Raw genomic sequence first — 14,908 nt, 5'->3', positions numbered from 1 at the left:
TGGAGCTTTCCCCAGAATGGTGCTCAATATCCCTGTGGTGAGAATGGGATGGGGGCCGAAGGGGAGCAGAGACAACCAGATGCAGTCATGAATTGTGTTCTCTGTTCTGCTTCTCACATGACAAGCTTCAAAACCCTGGTTTTAAAATCAAAGGTTTTGCCATGTGATAAAAGTCAAGACAAATTAAGTTTGACAAGACCCTCTTTTAAAGGTCAAAATTTGATTTGTGAGTCACTGGCTGGGGAAGCAAAATGATGCTCCTCCAGAAGCAGGACCAGGACCCACAATTCCTGCTGAGACTCAGACCTGAGGCAATGAGGTCAGTCAGGGTCCACAGAAAGAACTTCCAGTGGACTGCCATTTCAAATGAGAATTTTTCCTCTAAATACAACAAGGATTTTTCAGATCCAGGTGCCAGTGCACAGAAAAAGCATAAACTGGGGTCCTCCAAGAGTGCCAGCACCTACTTCTCTCTGGAGAGTGTCAGCCCTGGAAACAGGACCTCCTTCCCACCAGAAGCTGGCACCCATCACACAGCAGTCTGCACACACAGCAACAGCAACTCTGGCAGGCAGAGATCACCAGCCCTGCAGAACCAGCCGATTCCCCAGTCCAACACCAAACACTTCCAGCCCTCACAGACCCTGCAAGCCTGCACACAAATACACTTTCTTAGTGAAATAAATTGAGCCAGTTCTGATATGGTGAAGATGAAAGCCTCAATTTAAGTTTGGTCTCAGGAAGAAACACAATGCACATCCATCTTAATTTAAAAATCTCTGTCCACAGAGCTCTGTTAGAACCTGTGGCTTGAAAAATTTTGGTTATGGCAGTGGCCATGTAGACTATTAGTATCTGTGAAGTGTAATTTTCATGCAGACCATCTAAGCTATAGTTGCATACTAAGGGTGCTTGTACTTCCCTCCTTATAAAACCCTTCTGGAATTCGTCCTTCTTCCAATACCCAGGCTGACAGCTCACACACTGAATACATAATCCTGTCTGTGACAAAGTTTAAATTGTTCATGAGGGAGTAAATCTGGGATGATCTTATAAACTCTGTTTGTTTTCATGTACATATGAAGTACAAAAGGAACAGAATAAAAAGGAGGCTGCTTCTGTTCCAGAACCAGAGCTCTTCTCAACAGACAGGTTCAGCTGCTTTTCATGTTTCAACCACTGACAGATGTAAATACCCACTTTACACCATGGGATTTGACCTCCCCCATGGGCATTAATATGCCCAAGGCCTTGCAAGGGATCTTATTAGGTCAGTCAGTAACCATGATACAGTCTGCTTTTGTCAAATCCTTTCCTAGTTTACAGGCTGCCCTGAGCATGGAGGTTACTCTTCTGTTGCAAGGAGGAGGACTCTTCACACAGCTTTCCCATCATTGCTAACAGAGCCCATTTTTCTCCAAGGACAAGCAACATGAATTCCTCCCCGCTCTTCAGTGTCTTGCTCCCTCTGTACTTCACAGAGAGCAACAATCACAAGAAAATCAATTTCCATGAACTTTCTGGTTTATTGGTTTCATATGTCTTTCAATACAAATCTCTCCTCCTCTGTTTTTCTGTGGTTTGGGTTTGTTGTTTTTTCTAATAAGAGTTCACCCGATGGGATGCTGGAAATCCTCAAAGGAAACACAAGAGTGGGATTGTGAGAAGTGATGCAGAAGCACAAACAGAGCAGGATGTTCCTTATTCAAAGCTGTCAATTCTTCCCTTTGCAAGAAGAAGCTCATCATCATCCAGATGTAAACAAGGAAAGAAAGTCTAGCCGTCTTCTCCTGATGAAAAGCATTCAAAAAACATACAGTAGGCAAAAAAAAATCACAGATTTGATCAGTAAAATTGCAAGGTAACAGCAGGTAATCACTTGGGCAACACTTTGAAATGCTCACAGCCCAGCACTAGAAAGCAGGGGTGCAAATGACCTGGCAGACACTGTGACCCCACAGGGAAGCTGGGAACCAATCTTTGTCTGATTGCTCTGGCCAAGTGCCTCTTCAAAGACTGGGAAAAATGGCACATTTCCTCTTTCCAGTCTGCCCCCTCACCTTGCCCTTCCTCCAAGGCAGAGAGCTGCAGCCTTGCATTGCTCAAGAGTGGACATGGACTCTCAGACACGGGGTCACCCTACTGCCTGCTCACTTTTGACCAAAGCAGCCTTCATGCTGTTCAACCCAGAAGCAGGCTTAGTATTTCCAGCCCAATGGAGCCATCCATGCATCCACCAGTGTCACTCCACCCATGACACAGGAGCAGTAAGACCACACCACCAATGCTGCTCGTTTGTGGGTATCCAGGCCACAAAGACAAATTTTATCTGTAACAAAAAGCCTAATTATTTTTACTTAGAGTAAAAGTGAGAAGATGATGTCTTCACAGCCAAGACTAAAGATCATTAACTGTAGCTCTACTTTAATCATACTGGACCGTGAAAGACTGTAGAACTTCTGACTAAAATTTCAAGTGTTTAGCTACAGTAATTAGAAATTGTTATAATTCCCCTGTGTAATTTAGTCTCAGGAATAAAACTTCATCTCAAAGCACGAGCAGCTCTGACAGACCGGCATCTCTGCTATGGTGAGAGCCCAGAGAAAATGCTTCATTCTTTCACTTTCTTGCATGTGTCAAGAAACGCAGCCTCAGTTGCAAAGTGCTACCAGCTGCTTATTCTCCAAAATAAAACTTTATTTTTAGCCTAAGCACTCACTCAGGATCTGTGTGAGTATTGCAATTAAGCTCTCACGCCCATTGAAAGCTCTGTCAAACCTGCAGCAGATGACAAATAACGCTGCAGGCTCCAGCGCAGGGGACAGTCAGTACAACAGTCGGTACAATCACCACCTGTTCAGGAACAATGAGAGCAACTCTGCCAAGGGTCAGGAGCACCAAGTTTAAAGCTGGATTTTAAGCAGATGGAGGGAGAATCTCTTACAACAAACAATCGCCAAAACTCAGTTTCCAGCGAGCTCAGGGAGGATGTACTATCTCCCTCTCTGGAGACATTCAAAACCCACCTGGACACGTTCCTGTGTCACCTGCTCCAGGTGACCCTGCCTTGGCAGGGTATTGCACTGGATGATCTCCAGAGATCCCTTCCAACCCAAACTATTCTGTGATTGACAATGTACAACCAACTGGGGAGTTGGAACTTGATGATTTTTAAAGTCCCTGCCAATTGAAGCTGTTCTATGATTGTGTTCCACACCCAGCATTGTCTCCATGGCAGTGTGGAAGGTTTGACAGTACCTGAGCTGCCACAGATCCTACACAGCACCAGCCTTGGCACATGCTGCTCCATCCCCGAACCAACACACAAGTGATCCTGGCAGAGAAGCAACATGTATAGAAACAAGGACTTTTCCCGCAAGCCAGTGAACTGAGAGTGGGGCTGACAAGAGCAGAGGCTGCTTAGGGGAAGTCTGGACAGCAGGGCCAGGTGAAGGATGTGGGATCAGGCTGGAGGAGTGGCCATGAGCTGTGAGATCCACACTCTTGAGCCCTGGCCTGCCCTGGTCTGCATGGAAAGGCAGCTCCTACACTACCTCACACTGAACCACACAATTCCAGTCCTAAACGCAGGTTAATGCTACAACACGAAACAGGACAATGGTTTGGGCAAACAGAGAGCGCTCAAATTTCACTCCCTCACAGAAACCTGTCTTTGCAGCTGGGGAGGTGACAAACCACTCCTGTGCCTGTCTGATGAGGACTACCTGTACTCTGCCGCTATGCACTTGCTCATGCTGCAGGAGAATTTTAAGTTGTTGCTAGGCTGCACAAAGCAGTCTCTTATTTTTATCAGATGCCTGTTTATTCTTGTAGAAAAAGAGATAGCAAACAGCAATCCAAGGCATCCTCAAAATGCTTGTTTGCTTGGCTCCACTTTCTCACCAGACAGTCCAAAGCTTCTTGGCCATCGGCATACACACCTCTGCACCCAGACAGACCTTTCCTTGCTCCTTCAGAGGTACAATGTGAAAGCATGAACAGAGACTCAAAATGCACATTACAAACTATTTTTCAGTTATTCCAAATAAATTTAAGGTAATTTTGAAAAGGATATTAATAATCATTTCAAAGCTGTTTCTTACTGGTTTAATATAGCTGAATAGCTGATTTGTAACAGCCAGCAGGCTAAACCATACCCACTTCATCAGGAAACATCTCCCTGCGACTTAGCACTTATTTTTGCACCCCTGACATTTACCAATACAGCATTCACGTCCTCAGCATTTAATGTTAACACTTTCATTGACAAGGAATGCAGCCTGGGTCCATGCAGACATGAGACAAGACGAGATCAGTTGTGGTGCCTGGTGAAGCAGCCCTGCTGGTCCTGGACATGGGTCCCACATCAGGAGCAAACCACCATGGCCAGCCCCAGTCCTGCCAGGAGCAGAGCAGGTCAGCTTTCCTGGCAGGCCAACTGTCACCCATACCTCAGCATCCTCCAGGACAATCACTCCCTTTGCACTCCTGGTGCTGCTGTGCTACAGCCTGAAACCTTCATCCACAGTTGGAATAACTCCAAATTCCCATTACAAAATTCCAGGTTCTATCATAATTATAGCAACATAGAGCTATTTATCCCACAGAAAGGATTTATTATTTGCTAGACTTGGCGTTTGTCCTTTCCTGACACTGAGTGAACCTCCTGTGCCTAAGCAAGCTCTCCAAATTGAATCTTTTACAGCTGCACATAAAGCTTTGAAAAGCCTATCTTCTGAAGTGACTGTCTGACTCCGGAGGACATCCTAAGCTCCATTTTAATCTCCACATTTTTCTGCCACTCATACATCACTTAAGCATCAGCACACAGCTGGAGACAAAAGACCAGCCTCATGCTGATGGGACCTTGCTGTTCAATAGGAAGGCCTGGCACTTGAGCTGGCAGTTTTGCTGCAGCAATACTCACCTGGCATTAGGTATTAGCACATTTTTTGCTCCAATAGCTGGAGTCAACTACCCTTGTGCTGTCACAGGCACAGTGCTGGGTACATGTTTTCAATTGTCTGGCAGCAGCATCCACAGCCCCTGAATACATGACTTTGCTGGGCACCGTCATGCCTGCTGGTGTCATGGCCTTCAAAGATCTCCACCATGGGCATGCAGAGCTGGGGCTAAGCCACATGTGAGGCCACTGTTTCAACAAGCAACTCCCTCTGTGTGTAGTCTACAAGCTTCCCCATTCAGCAGCACAGCCCAATCCTCCCCTCTCAGTCCCTGATGGCCTCAGCATCTAACCCCAGAACAGCACTCAGCTTGAAACGACTCTTAATAGCCCACACAGGAGCTAAAAGGGAACTACAGAAGAGTAAAATCAGAAGGAATATCAGCAGAAGTTGGGCGTTTCTAATTGATTAAATTTAACTTCATATCATCTGTACCTTCTGGTGCTCTGGCTGGGCCCCAACTTGTTTCTTAGGGGCATTCTAAGAAGAATTTGTTAGTGGAGCTTCTTCCCCACCCCACAACTAACTCTCCTTTAACAGTAATACTGAGCCACAAGGATTTTAGTACAAAATCCTGCAAAAAGACATGAGACAAAAATAAGCATTAAATAATAACTGTGAATTATTTTTTTCTTTTAGAGAAGTCAAGGCATCAATATCCCATATCTATGAAAACTGAGAAAAAAAAAACCCTGAAACTCAAGAGGAGCTCATAAGAAAACTAATGCTCCACAGCAGCAACAGCAGCCCAAGCCACCCCTGTGAGCATCCTCACAGCAGGCTGCTGTGAGGGGCTGTGACTGTTCTACAACCTATTGCTCACCTGGAACCTAACTGCACTGCTAAGGAAGGCCAAGCTTACCTTTACAATGGTGACTCCTGTTGGCCACTCTCTCTCCCTGCTAACACTAATCATTAGTGGTGTTTTTTCCCTGCTGTTGGGGGCAGCATTAATTGCCTCCCAAACCGCTGTCACTAATTGGCCTCAGCACCCTTATTAAACCAAAACTGGGTGACAAATTGTTTGCACTCCTCCTGGACATTGAACAAACAGTCTCAAGCACACTCTCAGTGAACAGATGCTTTCTGCCATGAATAAACACATGTTTTGACTTCACATCAGCTCTTCAGAGCTAGCAGGATGCAACAACAGAAAGTCAGTCACAGACACACAGACAGGATGACTGCAACTGCAGAGCAGCAAATTAGATCCTGCTGCTTCACACATCAACAAATTCAGGTGCTGGAAATTTAATGGCCAAAACACAGATGAGCAGATGCGGAGAAGATACTGTTTCCTGCAACAAGGTCTAAAGGCATTTGGGAAAGTTACAGCTGAACTAGAGGCAATGCTGACAAAGTCACCAGAAACACTGCTTTAATACCAGTGTGTTACTAACATGTCAGGAGTTAGCCTGGCAGGCTGCAAGCTGTATTGAAGCTGTAGCAAAATAAAATGTTAGAAATTAATGTAAAGTCATAGAATAAATACTTTTCCTGTAAGTTTTTGAGATGCATACTAGCAAGGTACCTGCAAGAAAAACTGGTATGAGTGAGCAGCCTAGGAGAAGGCTCCTGCACCCACAGCAGTGAGAAGACGTCATGCCACACAAGCAAATGAAGCAAGAGACTGCAGAGAAGAAACTCATGAGCAGCAACCTGGAGCTATGCCACTGTGGGGTTTTAAAATCTAGTAGTTAATAAGGTCTTTGCTCTGTAACTAAATAGTACCTGTAAATAGCTTATTAAGGGCTTACTGACACACAAGATGTCCCCTTCCATCAGGCCATCCTGCCAGACTGCAGAAGAGCCTCAGCTTCACAGGATGGACAGACCAAGAGGCCATCAAAGGGATCTGTTGCCCTAACATACGTACACAATCTCCTGTTAATGCTTGTCTCACTGGAGTGTTCTGCAAAGCCCACACCCACACTTACTTACAGCCTGAGTTACTGCTAATCAGAAATTCAATGGCATCTGAAGGAGCAGCAGCAGTACACTAAAATAAAGGGGGTTGTCACCATTTTCAGACAGACGCCAAAGGGCCATTTGTATTCACATGCATTTCTGTGCAGTTACCCATTCACTGATGCAAAGAGTCTTCAGCATCCAGGTCCCACAGCTATCCCAAGGGCCAAAAGTACAAAAGCCCCCATTAATTAGTCCTATATGAAATGCTTATTTTAATTTTAGAAGCTATGTTTTCCCTCAGAAGTTCCCACAAAGCAGCCCCTGCACTGTACAAGCCACAAACAACCTCTTTCCCACGGCACTTGCACGGGCACAGTGCTCACACCCCAGCAGCAAAAGGTGTACTCCATCCTCTGACCCCAGCTAGGACCACAGCAGGTGCTCGGACCTTCTGCAATTCCCGGTATCACCAACTGGTCTGCAAGTGCTGCCATCGCAGGCAGCTGCCATGGCTTCTCCCAGCCCCCAGCACAGCAGGGGTGTGCTGTGGGTGCCATGGTATGTTAGTGGAAGGAGGATAATCACCCCTCACTATCCTCTCAGAGCGGGGTTATCACACACACAGAGCCCCCAGCCTGAACAGCCAGCACAACGATGGCCATAGGAGTGCACTAACTTACACTAACCAGAGCTGCTGGCCGGGAGATTCCAGTTTACCTGTAATCATGTTTACTCCAGGAAGGAGAATCCCCCTTAGCATCTCCCAGGGATTTTCTTACCTCCCTCTCCCAGTTGTTCAGGAGTGAACAGCCCGCCAGACTTCCAGGCCCTGGAAATGGCACCCTGTGGATCCAAACCCAGCCCCGCTACTCCGGATGAGCCTGCTGAGCTCTCACTTTGTCCCTGACCCGCAGGGCTGGTATTCCTCAAACCTGACACCAGGAGATGTCTCCCGCCTCCCTGCAACCACGGGATTCCCATCCCACAGGGTCCCAGACTATTCCCGCCTGCCGAAGACACTGCAGGGACAGCCACGGCCACAGAAATCGCACACCCGTTTCCCCAGGCGGGCCGGCGGCTCCCAGAGAGGACACGCGAGGGACCATGAGCGGCTGGGGCTGGGCTGCTCAGAGCAGGGGGCAGCTGCTCCGAGCACCGGGCTGTGCTCTGCCACCGGCCCGGCACAAACCCAGCCTGGGACAGCCCCGCTGCTTGCGAGGGGCCAGGGCAGAGCCGCCCAGCCCGGGGACCCCCGGCAGAGCCGCCCCCGCCCGGCCCGGCCCACCTGCAGCCGCTGGAGGTAGGAGGCCGGCGCGTAGCCCGTCTCGCCAGAGCCGGCGCGGGTGACGAGCCACCAGTGCTGGTTGCTGCGTTCCAGCAGCAGGAAGGTCTCTCCGGCAGCGAAGGGCAGCGAGTTGGGCTCGGCCGAGCGGAAGCTATACAGGGCCCGGTACATGGCGGCGGCACCGGCACCGGCAGCCCCCGCACCTCCGCCCGCCCGGACCGGACTGGTCCCGCCCCCGCCAGCCCCGCCCCCACGGTACCGCCAGCCCCGCCCCCCCGCCCGGTCCCGCCCCCTGGCGGCGCGGCGGCGCCGCTCGCCCCGCCCCGGCCGCCCCGGCCGTGCGGTCCGCTCCGCCGGCAGGGGGCGCCAGCGGCTCGCGCAGCGTCTCTGAGGCGGCAGCGATCCGCGGCATTTGCAGCCGGGGCTGACCCCCAGAACTGACCCCCGGCACCGGACACTGCCCCCAGGATTGACCCCCGGGACTGACCCCCAGAACTGACCCCCGGCACCGGACACTGCCCCCAGGATTGACCCCCGGGACTGACCCCCAGAACTGACCCCCGGCACCGGACACTGCCCCCAGGACTGACCCCCGGGACTGACCCCCAGAACTGACCCCCGGCACCGGACACTGCCCCCAGGACTGACCCCCGAGGGGCCGTTCCATTAAGTTTCCACTAAGCACGGACGTTTTCCCGGCACGGGCCCATTTGGGTCCCTCAATCACAGTTGCCTGGGTCACTGCCGGCTCCTGGGGTCACTGCTCCCGCCTACCGCCCATCGGCCACCCGCGCCTGGCCCCTCTGAGCCCCGCCGTGGCCCAGCTGGCCGCAGGCACATCGCTTCTCCACTAAATCCGCCCGTCCCGGCGAGTGTCCCGAGCAGCCTCTCCCTCCTCTCGGAGTCCCATATTGGAGCACCCGGCACCACCGAGTCCCCAAAGTCCTTGTTCGCCCGCCAGCCCCACCCTGGGTGCCACGAGGGCTTCCCCCAGCGAGCTCCCCTCGGCCGGTTCCCCGCCACTCCCCCAGGATGGGATCGGGGCACGACCAGGGCCGGCTCTGACCCGCAGTGGACGCAGTGACCTGACAAGTGCCCGTGGGGACGTGGGACACAGCCCATCAGGCCTGGAGCTCTCCAAGGCAAGAATGGGGACAGCAGCCCCCAGCCCCATTCATCTCCTTGCCCCACTTCAGGAGAACAACCCTTTGGTACGCTAACCCAAGCAGCCCAAGACCTCTGCAAGCCACTCTCCCCACCAACACTCCAGCAGCTTCCCTTGGTCCCTGCTGCCCAGAGATCTGAGCCCTTTTCACTGTTCCAGGGAAGTGGGTGGCAGCCCTGTAGGGCATGGTCTCCCCTCCCTCTCCCCCCCACAGGGCTTTCTCCATGCTGCCCTAGGAACAAGACAAATTTTCCACCTGGCAAAGCCAGCACAGATAGCCTAGGGGCAGGCTGGGTGGGGACCTGGTTACAGCACCTCAGTCAGACTAGTATGTACTCCTGCAGCCAAACCCACCACAAAGACACCTCTCACCCATCCTACCCACCCTTGCCATTCTGCCAGGATGCAAGGATGCAGACATAGAACAGTCCACAGATCCCCACTCAGTTATAGGGGAGTTTAATTAATCCAGAAACCATTTACAACCCAATCCAAACAGTCGTAATACAATAAAAACCAGTCTTGCAGTGGTCACAACCACCTGGTTGCTCCCAGCACAGCCCACCCAGGCCTGCACTTTTCCCAGCACTGGCAGTGAGATAATTCTGGCAGATCCCAGTTATGCAGGGAGGGAGGATGGAGTGGGAGTGAGCAGTTGCCTAGACTCCCCCACTGCGCTGGGTACCAGGAATCACTGCAGTGAGCTGTAGTTGGGCACACTCAGGCTGGAAGAATGGTGGGGTGCTTTGATCGGGAACTGTGAGATTAAATCTGGACTGAATTCTTCAGAAACCTTTCAGGTCTGGACTTTCTGCCTGGTCATGGTCCCTTCTAGATGCCCAGCAGGGAACAGCATGACAGTGGGCAAAGTCTGGGCAGCCAGGGATCACCACTGCAGGAGATAAACCTTCCCATTTATGGAGACATTATTCTTGGTACCACCTATATCCCATGGGAACAGGATTCTCTGCTTGCCTGTCCCCTGCCCAGTTTGGCTGCAGTGTTCACCCTGCTGCTGTGTCCCCAGTGCAGGTGAGCCCTGGCCACTCCCTGGCACAAGCCCAGCTGTTTGTGCTGGAATAACGGCGCTTTGTTTCCACGAAGTCAGCAGCACAGGCTGTGCTGGCAGGCAGAGGCAGCTGAGGGGGATGCAGGCACCCAGCACCCACTTCCCACGTGCACAGCAGCAGCACCCCAGTCTCTTCCTCTGCTCAGCACAGCATCCCAGCTCTGCCAGACAGAGGCTGGGAAGGATTTCCTCTGTACAGGCCCCTGCAAATCCTTCTGCATCTGGGTAGAATGCAGAACCCAGGACAAATTCCTGCTGCTGAGAGAATCAGCTTTGAATTGCAAGTGCCAGATGATTTATATTGGACGGGGAGGGGCAACAAACAAGGCTCCTGATGCGTCACTTGCAGGTGCCTTTTAAAGTGAACTTGGGACCTCAGAAAGTAACACTTGCATCCCCTGCTCTTAGAGCCTTGGGGACTGGGATCACTGCAAGCTGTGAAGGGCTCAGTGCATGCATGGTAGCCCCCACACTCCTGTTTTCCTCCAGAGCTGTGGAGGGGAAGCATTGCACAACAGCACTCATATGATTGGAACACAAACTTGCCAGCTCCACATACACTTATATAATTCTGCACCGTCTGCTCGTCAACACGTTGCAAAACGGCAGTGGGATCAATCGCTCTACTTTTAGGTATACAAATATTATTGCACTCCCACCAGCCCTCTCTGGGTGAAAAGTCATAGGGATGTGAGGTGTTGTGAGGACTCCAGGCCCACAGCTCCAGGGATGGTGTCTTCAGTGTGTCCTGAGGGGCCTGGGGGTGTCCATGGCCACGATGGCCAGGCATAGGAATATCTCTTGGGCATGTCCCTATTTCCCAGTGTCCTGACGGCCTTACCTCATGGAAAACCTCATTAAAAGGCTGTGGATAGGACTCCTCCAATTGCATACCTCAGTATCACTTCCAGAAGATGTCACCTTTCCAACTACATCTGCTCCCTAACAGGAGAAGCCCCCAAACCAGTGCTGCCCAAGCTGGGAAGGGTGCTCCCCCCAGCAGGAGCAAGCCCTGCTCCTGCCTCTTGCAAGGAACACAGTGATCCGTGCTGAGCTCGAAAACACCAGCGAAGGGCTGCTCTTTTGGCAGCCGCTTCCCCGTAGAACACAGCACAGAGAAGCTGCCGGGGCAGTGGGTGGCTGTGGGACTGCTCTGTTCCGCCTGCCTGCGGGGCCGAGGTGCCCGCAGGGCTCCTTGCGCAACCCGTTCTGCACAAAGCCGGGGCTGGCTGGGGCCCAGACCCCTCCTGTGGCCAGAGGAAGGAGCAGCCAGTGCCTGCCAACAGCTGCACTTCCTAGAAACGAAGAAGACAGAAGGTCGGGAGAGTTGAGGGATGGTGGAGGGGGGGCCGGGGGATGCTGCGGGAAGGGTTGAGGCACTGCAGGTTACAAGGCGAGCAGCACACAGCCCAGCCTGCCCTGAAGCTTGTCTTCAGGAAAACAAGTTCTTTGGTTTCACACAACAGCTCCCTGTTCTTTGTTAAACTCTGCTCGCGTCCAGACCTGACGAGCCCCTTACCAACCCACGCGCTCTGTAGGCCAGCACGGCCCCTTCCCAGCTCTCCCCGCCAGGGCAGCTCTGCAGGCTCCTATGCCATACTGCAGGAACAAGCAGCTCAGGACAATGCCACTTTCTCTGCCAGCAACCCAACAGCCAAACAGAAGGCGTTCAGAAGGTTAGGGAAGTGAGGCACAGGGATAAGGTGCTTGGCAGCAAGAGCACCACGCCCTGGGCTCCCCACACCATCCTCCCAGCTGCAGGGCTGCTGGGTGAAGGACACTCCTGGCTTCATGTCTGTCTCCAAGCACACCAATTCCTGCCTTGCTCAACACCATCCTGCTCACTCCTTTCCTCATTGCCTGTGGGAAGGGTTGCAAAGCAAGGGGTTGTCTGGGGTGCAGCGGTGGATCCTGCCTCTGTGGGCTGCAGGAGCTCCTCTGCTTCTCTTTCAAAGAGAAATTGAAAGACTCCCTGGGGCCCATGCAGCCTGTTACAGCTCAGCTGATAGGGACTCTGCTGTGGTGCAAACCCAAGAAAGAGAAAACACAGCCCATCACCTCATCTGGAGCTGGCAACCCAGAATGGCAGGCACCAGCCTCCACCATGTGGGGCTGCTGCCTGTGTCACCCTTTGCTGCCCATATGGTTTGTGGGGCAGGAGGGACTGGGACCATGGCCCTGCTTACATTCTTTTCATGAGGGGAGCCCTGGGCTGGTGGATGGGTGCAGTGGGCACTGGTGAGCAGGTGAGGGGTGCTGGGATGGAGATCCCCACTGATGGAACAGCGTGCTCAGCCTGGTGGGGCCCATCTCCAGGATTTGCTCTGCTCTCATTCAGTGTCTGAGTTACAAGCTTCAAAGGCTGTGCAGCAGAGGGCTGGGGAAGGTTCTTAGCCAGCCCTCATTTCAATACAATTGAAGGAAGGTGGCTTTGTGCCCAGCCAGGGACACAAACCGTTCATTCCCTGCCCACTCTGCCCTGCCCTACATGACTCGAAGGCTTGGGCACCATTGGAGATGACCACAGAGCAGTGCAGAAACACCACTCTGTGCTAAGGATGGTTCCATGCACAGGATGGACAGACAGTGGCCCCCAGCCCCACTACAGCATCATCAGTTTTGTTAGCCTCCAGTTACACAAACTTAAGCCCACCACCATTAGAAAGAGGGAAGGCACAGCTGCTGGGCCACACACAGAGGCATCAGGGCACAGGGTCCCTCTGCCCCAGTGCGCTGAGAACCACCATGTCCCCTGTGCCTTGGGTGTGAGCCCTTTGCAGGCCCAGGGCCACAAGGTGAACTGTTCTCCCCTGGGCAGGGAGCACAGAAACTTCAGGCTGCTGCCCTGTGAGATGTCGCTGCTTGGCCACAAGGAAATACTTTGTTCTGTCTCCATAAAAGGCATTTGTGTGTCCCTCCCCACTGGCACAGACCCAGCTCAGGGGAAGAAGTCCAGCAGCTACTCAAGAGACAGCAGCACAGGATGGCAACAGTGCAGGAACGAAGGTGCCCTCTCCTCCAGCTAGGCCAGGTGCTGTCCCCTGCCTCTTCTTGCTTCTGCCCTGCCCAGCCCCAGTGCCAGGGAGACCACCTACCAAAACATCCTAGCAGGTCCACAGAGCGCCACTCACCCCCTATCTCAGTCCCCAGTGCCCTGCCAGCCAAGCAGAGCTCAATTCACTGGAGAAACCGGTGCCAGCTGCAGGAATGTGTTTCATCTCTAGCCAGCTGATGCATGGCAATTTCCCATCAGCCACCCCAGTTTTGGGCTAGAAGTGACCTATTTATGTAAGGCAAGCTCCCACAAGCCTGAGGCTGGTGCAGCATCTTCCAGGGGCAGCCACAGGAAAGCAGGAGCAGGTGCCTAGGGGCCTGGGCCCAGCCAGGCCGGACCACATGGTGTCTCTCCCCCAGCCCCTGCAAAGCCACCAGTGGAGGGTCAGGCACAGCACACTGCAGCCATCCTGGGCAATGGTCCTGCTAGGGCAGGGCTAGCAGGAAAAGGTGGGTCTTCTCCAAGCATCAGGAAGCAGACAGGGAGGAGACCAGACATAGGGGAGCCTTGAGGAACAGGGACGTGCGCTCAGCATTGTCCTCCCTGGAGCAGAGGCTGCAGAAACTACAGAACAGGGGGGTGTCTGCCAGGGCACAGGTTGTCCCAGCTCCTGTCCCCCACCCCAGCAGCAGGGCTGCTCTGTGGAGGTGCCTCTCCCATGGTGCAGGGTTCCCCAGGACACGAGGGAACCAGCCTAGCTGCCCTTTCCCAGTGCTCTTGCTGGCACAGCCAGCACAGAGGAAAGCTCACAGTCTGAGGAGGACCAGACCTGTGGGGAGCCATGCTCAGAGCACGTACAGGAACAAAAAAAGCCTTCGAGTCTCTTCCTGAGCACAACTGCTGCTCTGCCATGATTCCATCACTCTGTCCTTTGCCATGGTCCAACAGGCAGGTGACCACAAACACCCTCCCCAATCCCAATCCCTGCTCATCCCCTTTCTGTCCTCCAAAAAGCCCAGGCACAGGGCTGGGGGGCCATTTACAGGGACTGTGGGAATACCATTCCCAGCCCAGCATGTTGGCAGTTACACAGCTGCCTTTCCACAAACAAGGAACTGCTCAGAGGGATGTGTGCAGAACAGCATGGAAGGAAGGTTGCTCCTTTTTTAACCTTCAAGGATGTGGTGCAAGTAAGGGATTTTTCCTCCTGATGATTATCTGTTACATACCTCAAAGTAACTAATGAGAAAAGTCTTATCTGTTCCTGCTCCCCCACTCCCAGCTGCTGCAGCCCAGGAAGCTCCCAACCGCATTGTTGCTTCAGAGCCTTGGCACAGCACCTCTTAATCCTCAGACAATATTGGCAAAAGGATTTTAGCAGCGCTGGCCTGAGCCCACAGGGACAGATTCCTCCACCTTCCTTCAGCAGCACCAATTGCACTTGAGGGTTTGCTATTATTCTATACGGACCCCACAGCGCTCCAGGTCTGGATGCTGACATCAGACTGCTCAAAGTGTG

General features: G+C 52.6%; 1 protein-coding gene across 2 annotated transcripts in view; it reads right to left on the bottom strand.

The window, feature by feature from the left end:
- NCKIPSD (NCK interacting protein with SH3 domain) overlaps positions 1–8,384 on the bottom strand; it is a 49,367-nt gene extending 40,983 nt beyond the window's left edge. Inside the window, exon 1 of one of the 2 annotated variants that reach the window (XM_014251779.2) lies at positions 8,161–8,384. In XM_014251779.2, the coding sequence (XP_014107254.1) occupies positions 8,161–8,331 (171 nt within the window). In that variant the 5' untranslated portion in view covers positions 8,332–8,384. The remainder of the gene's footprint in view (positions 1–8,160) is intronic. The other variant, XM_088061782.1, reaches the window with a different exon arrangement.
- Positions 8,385–14,908: the final 6,524 nt, after the last annotated feature.

Source organism: Pseudopodoces humilis, chromosome 13 (genome assembly GCF_049639895.1).
Source record: "Pseudopodoces humilis isolate 2021_Gansu_Grassland_sample_001 chromosome 13, ASM4963989v1, whole genome shotgun sequence".
Taxonomy (NCBI): Eukaryota; Metazoa; Chordata; class Aves; order Passeriformes; family Paridae; genus Pseudopodoces; species Pseudopodoces humilis.
Note: the sequence above shows the minus strand (reverse complement) of the source record. Positions and strands in the feature narration are given on the sequence as shown.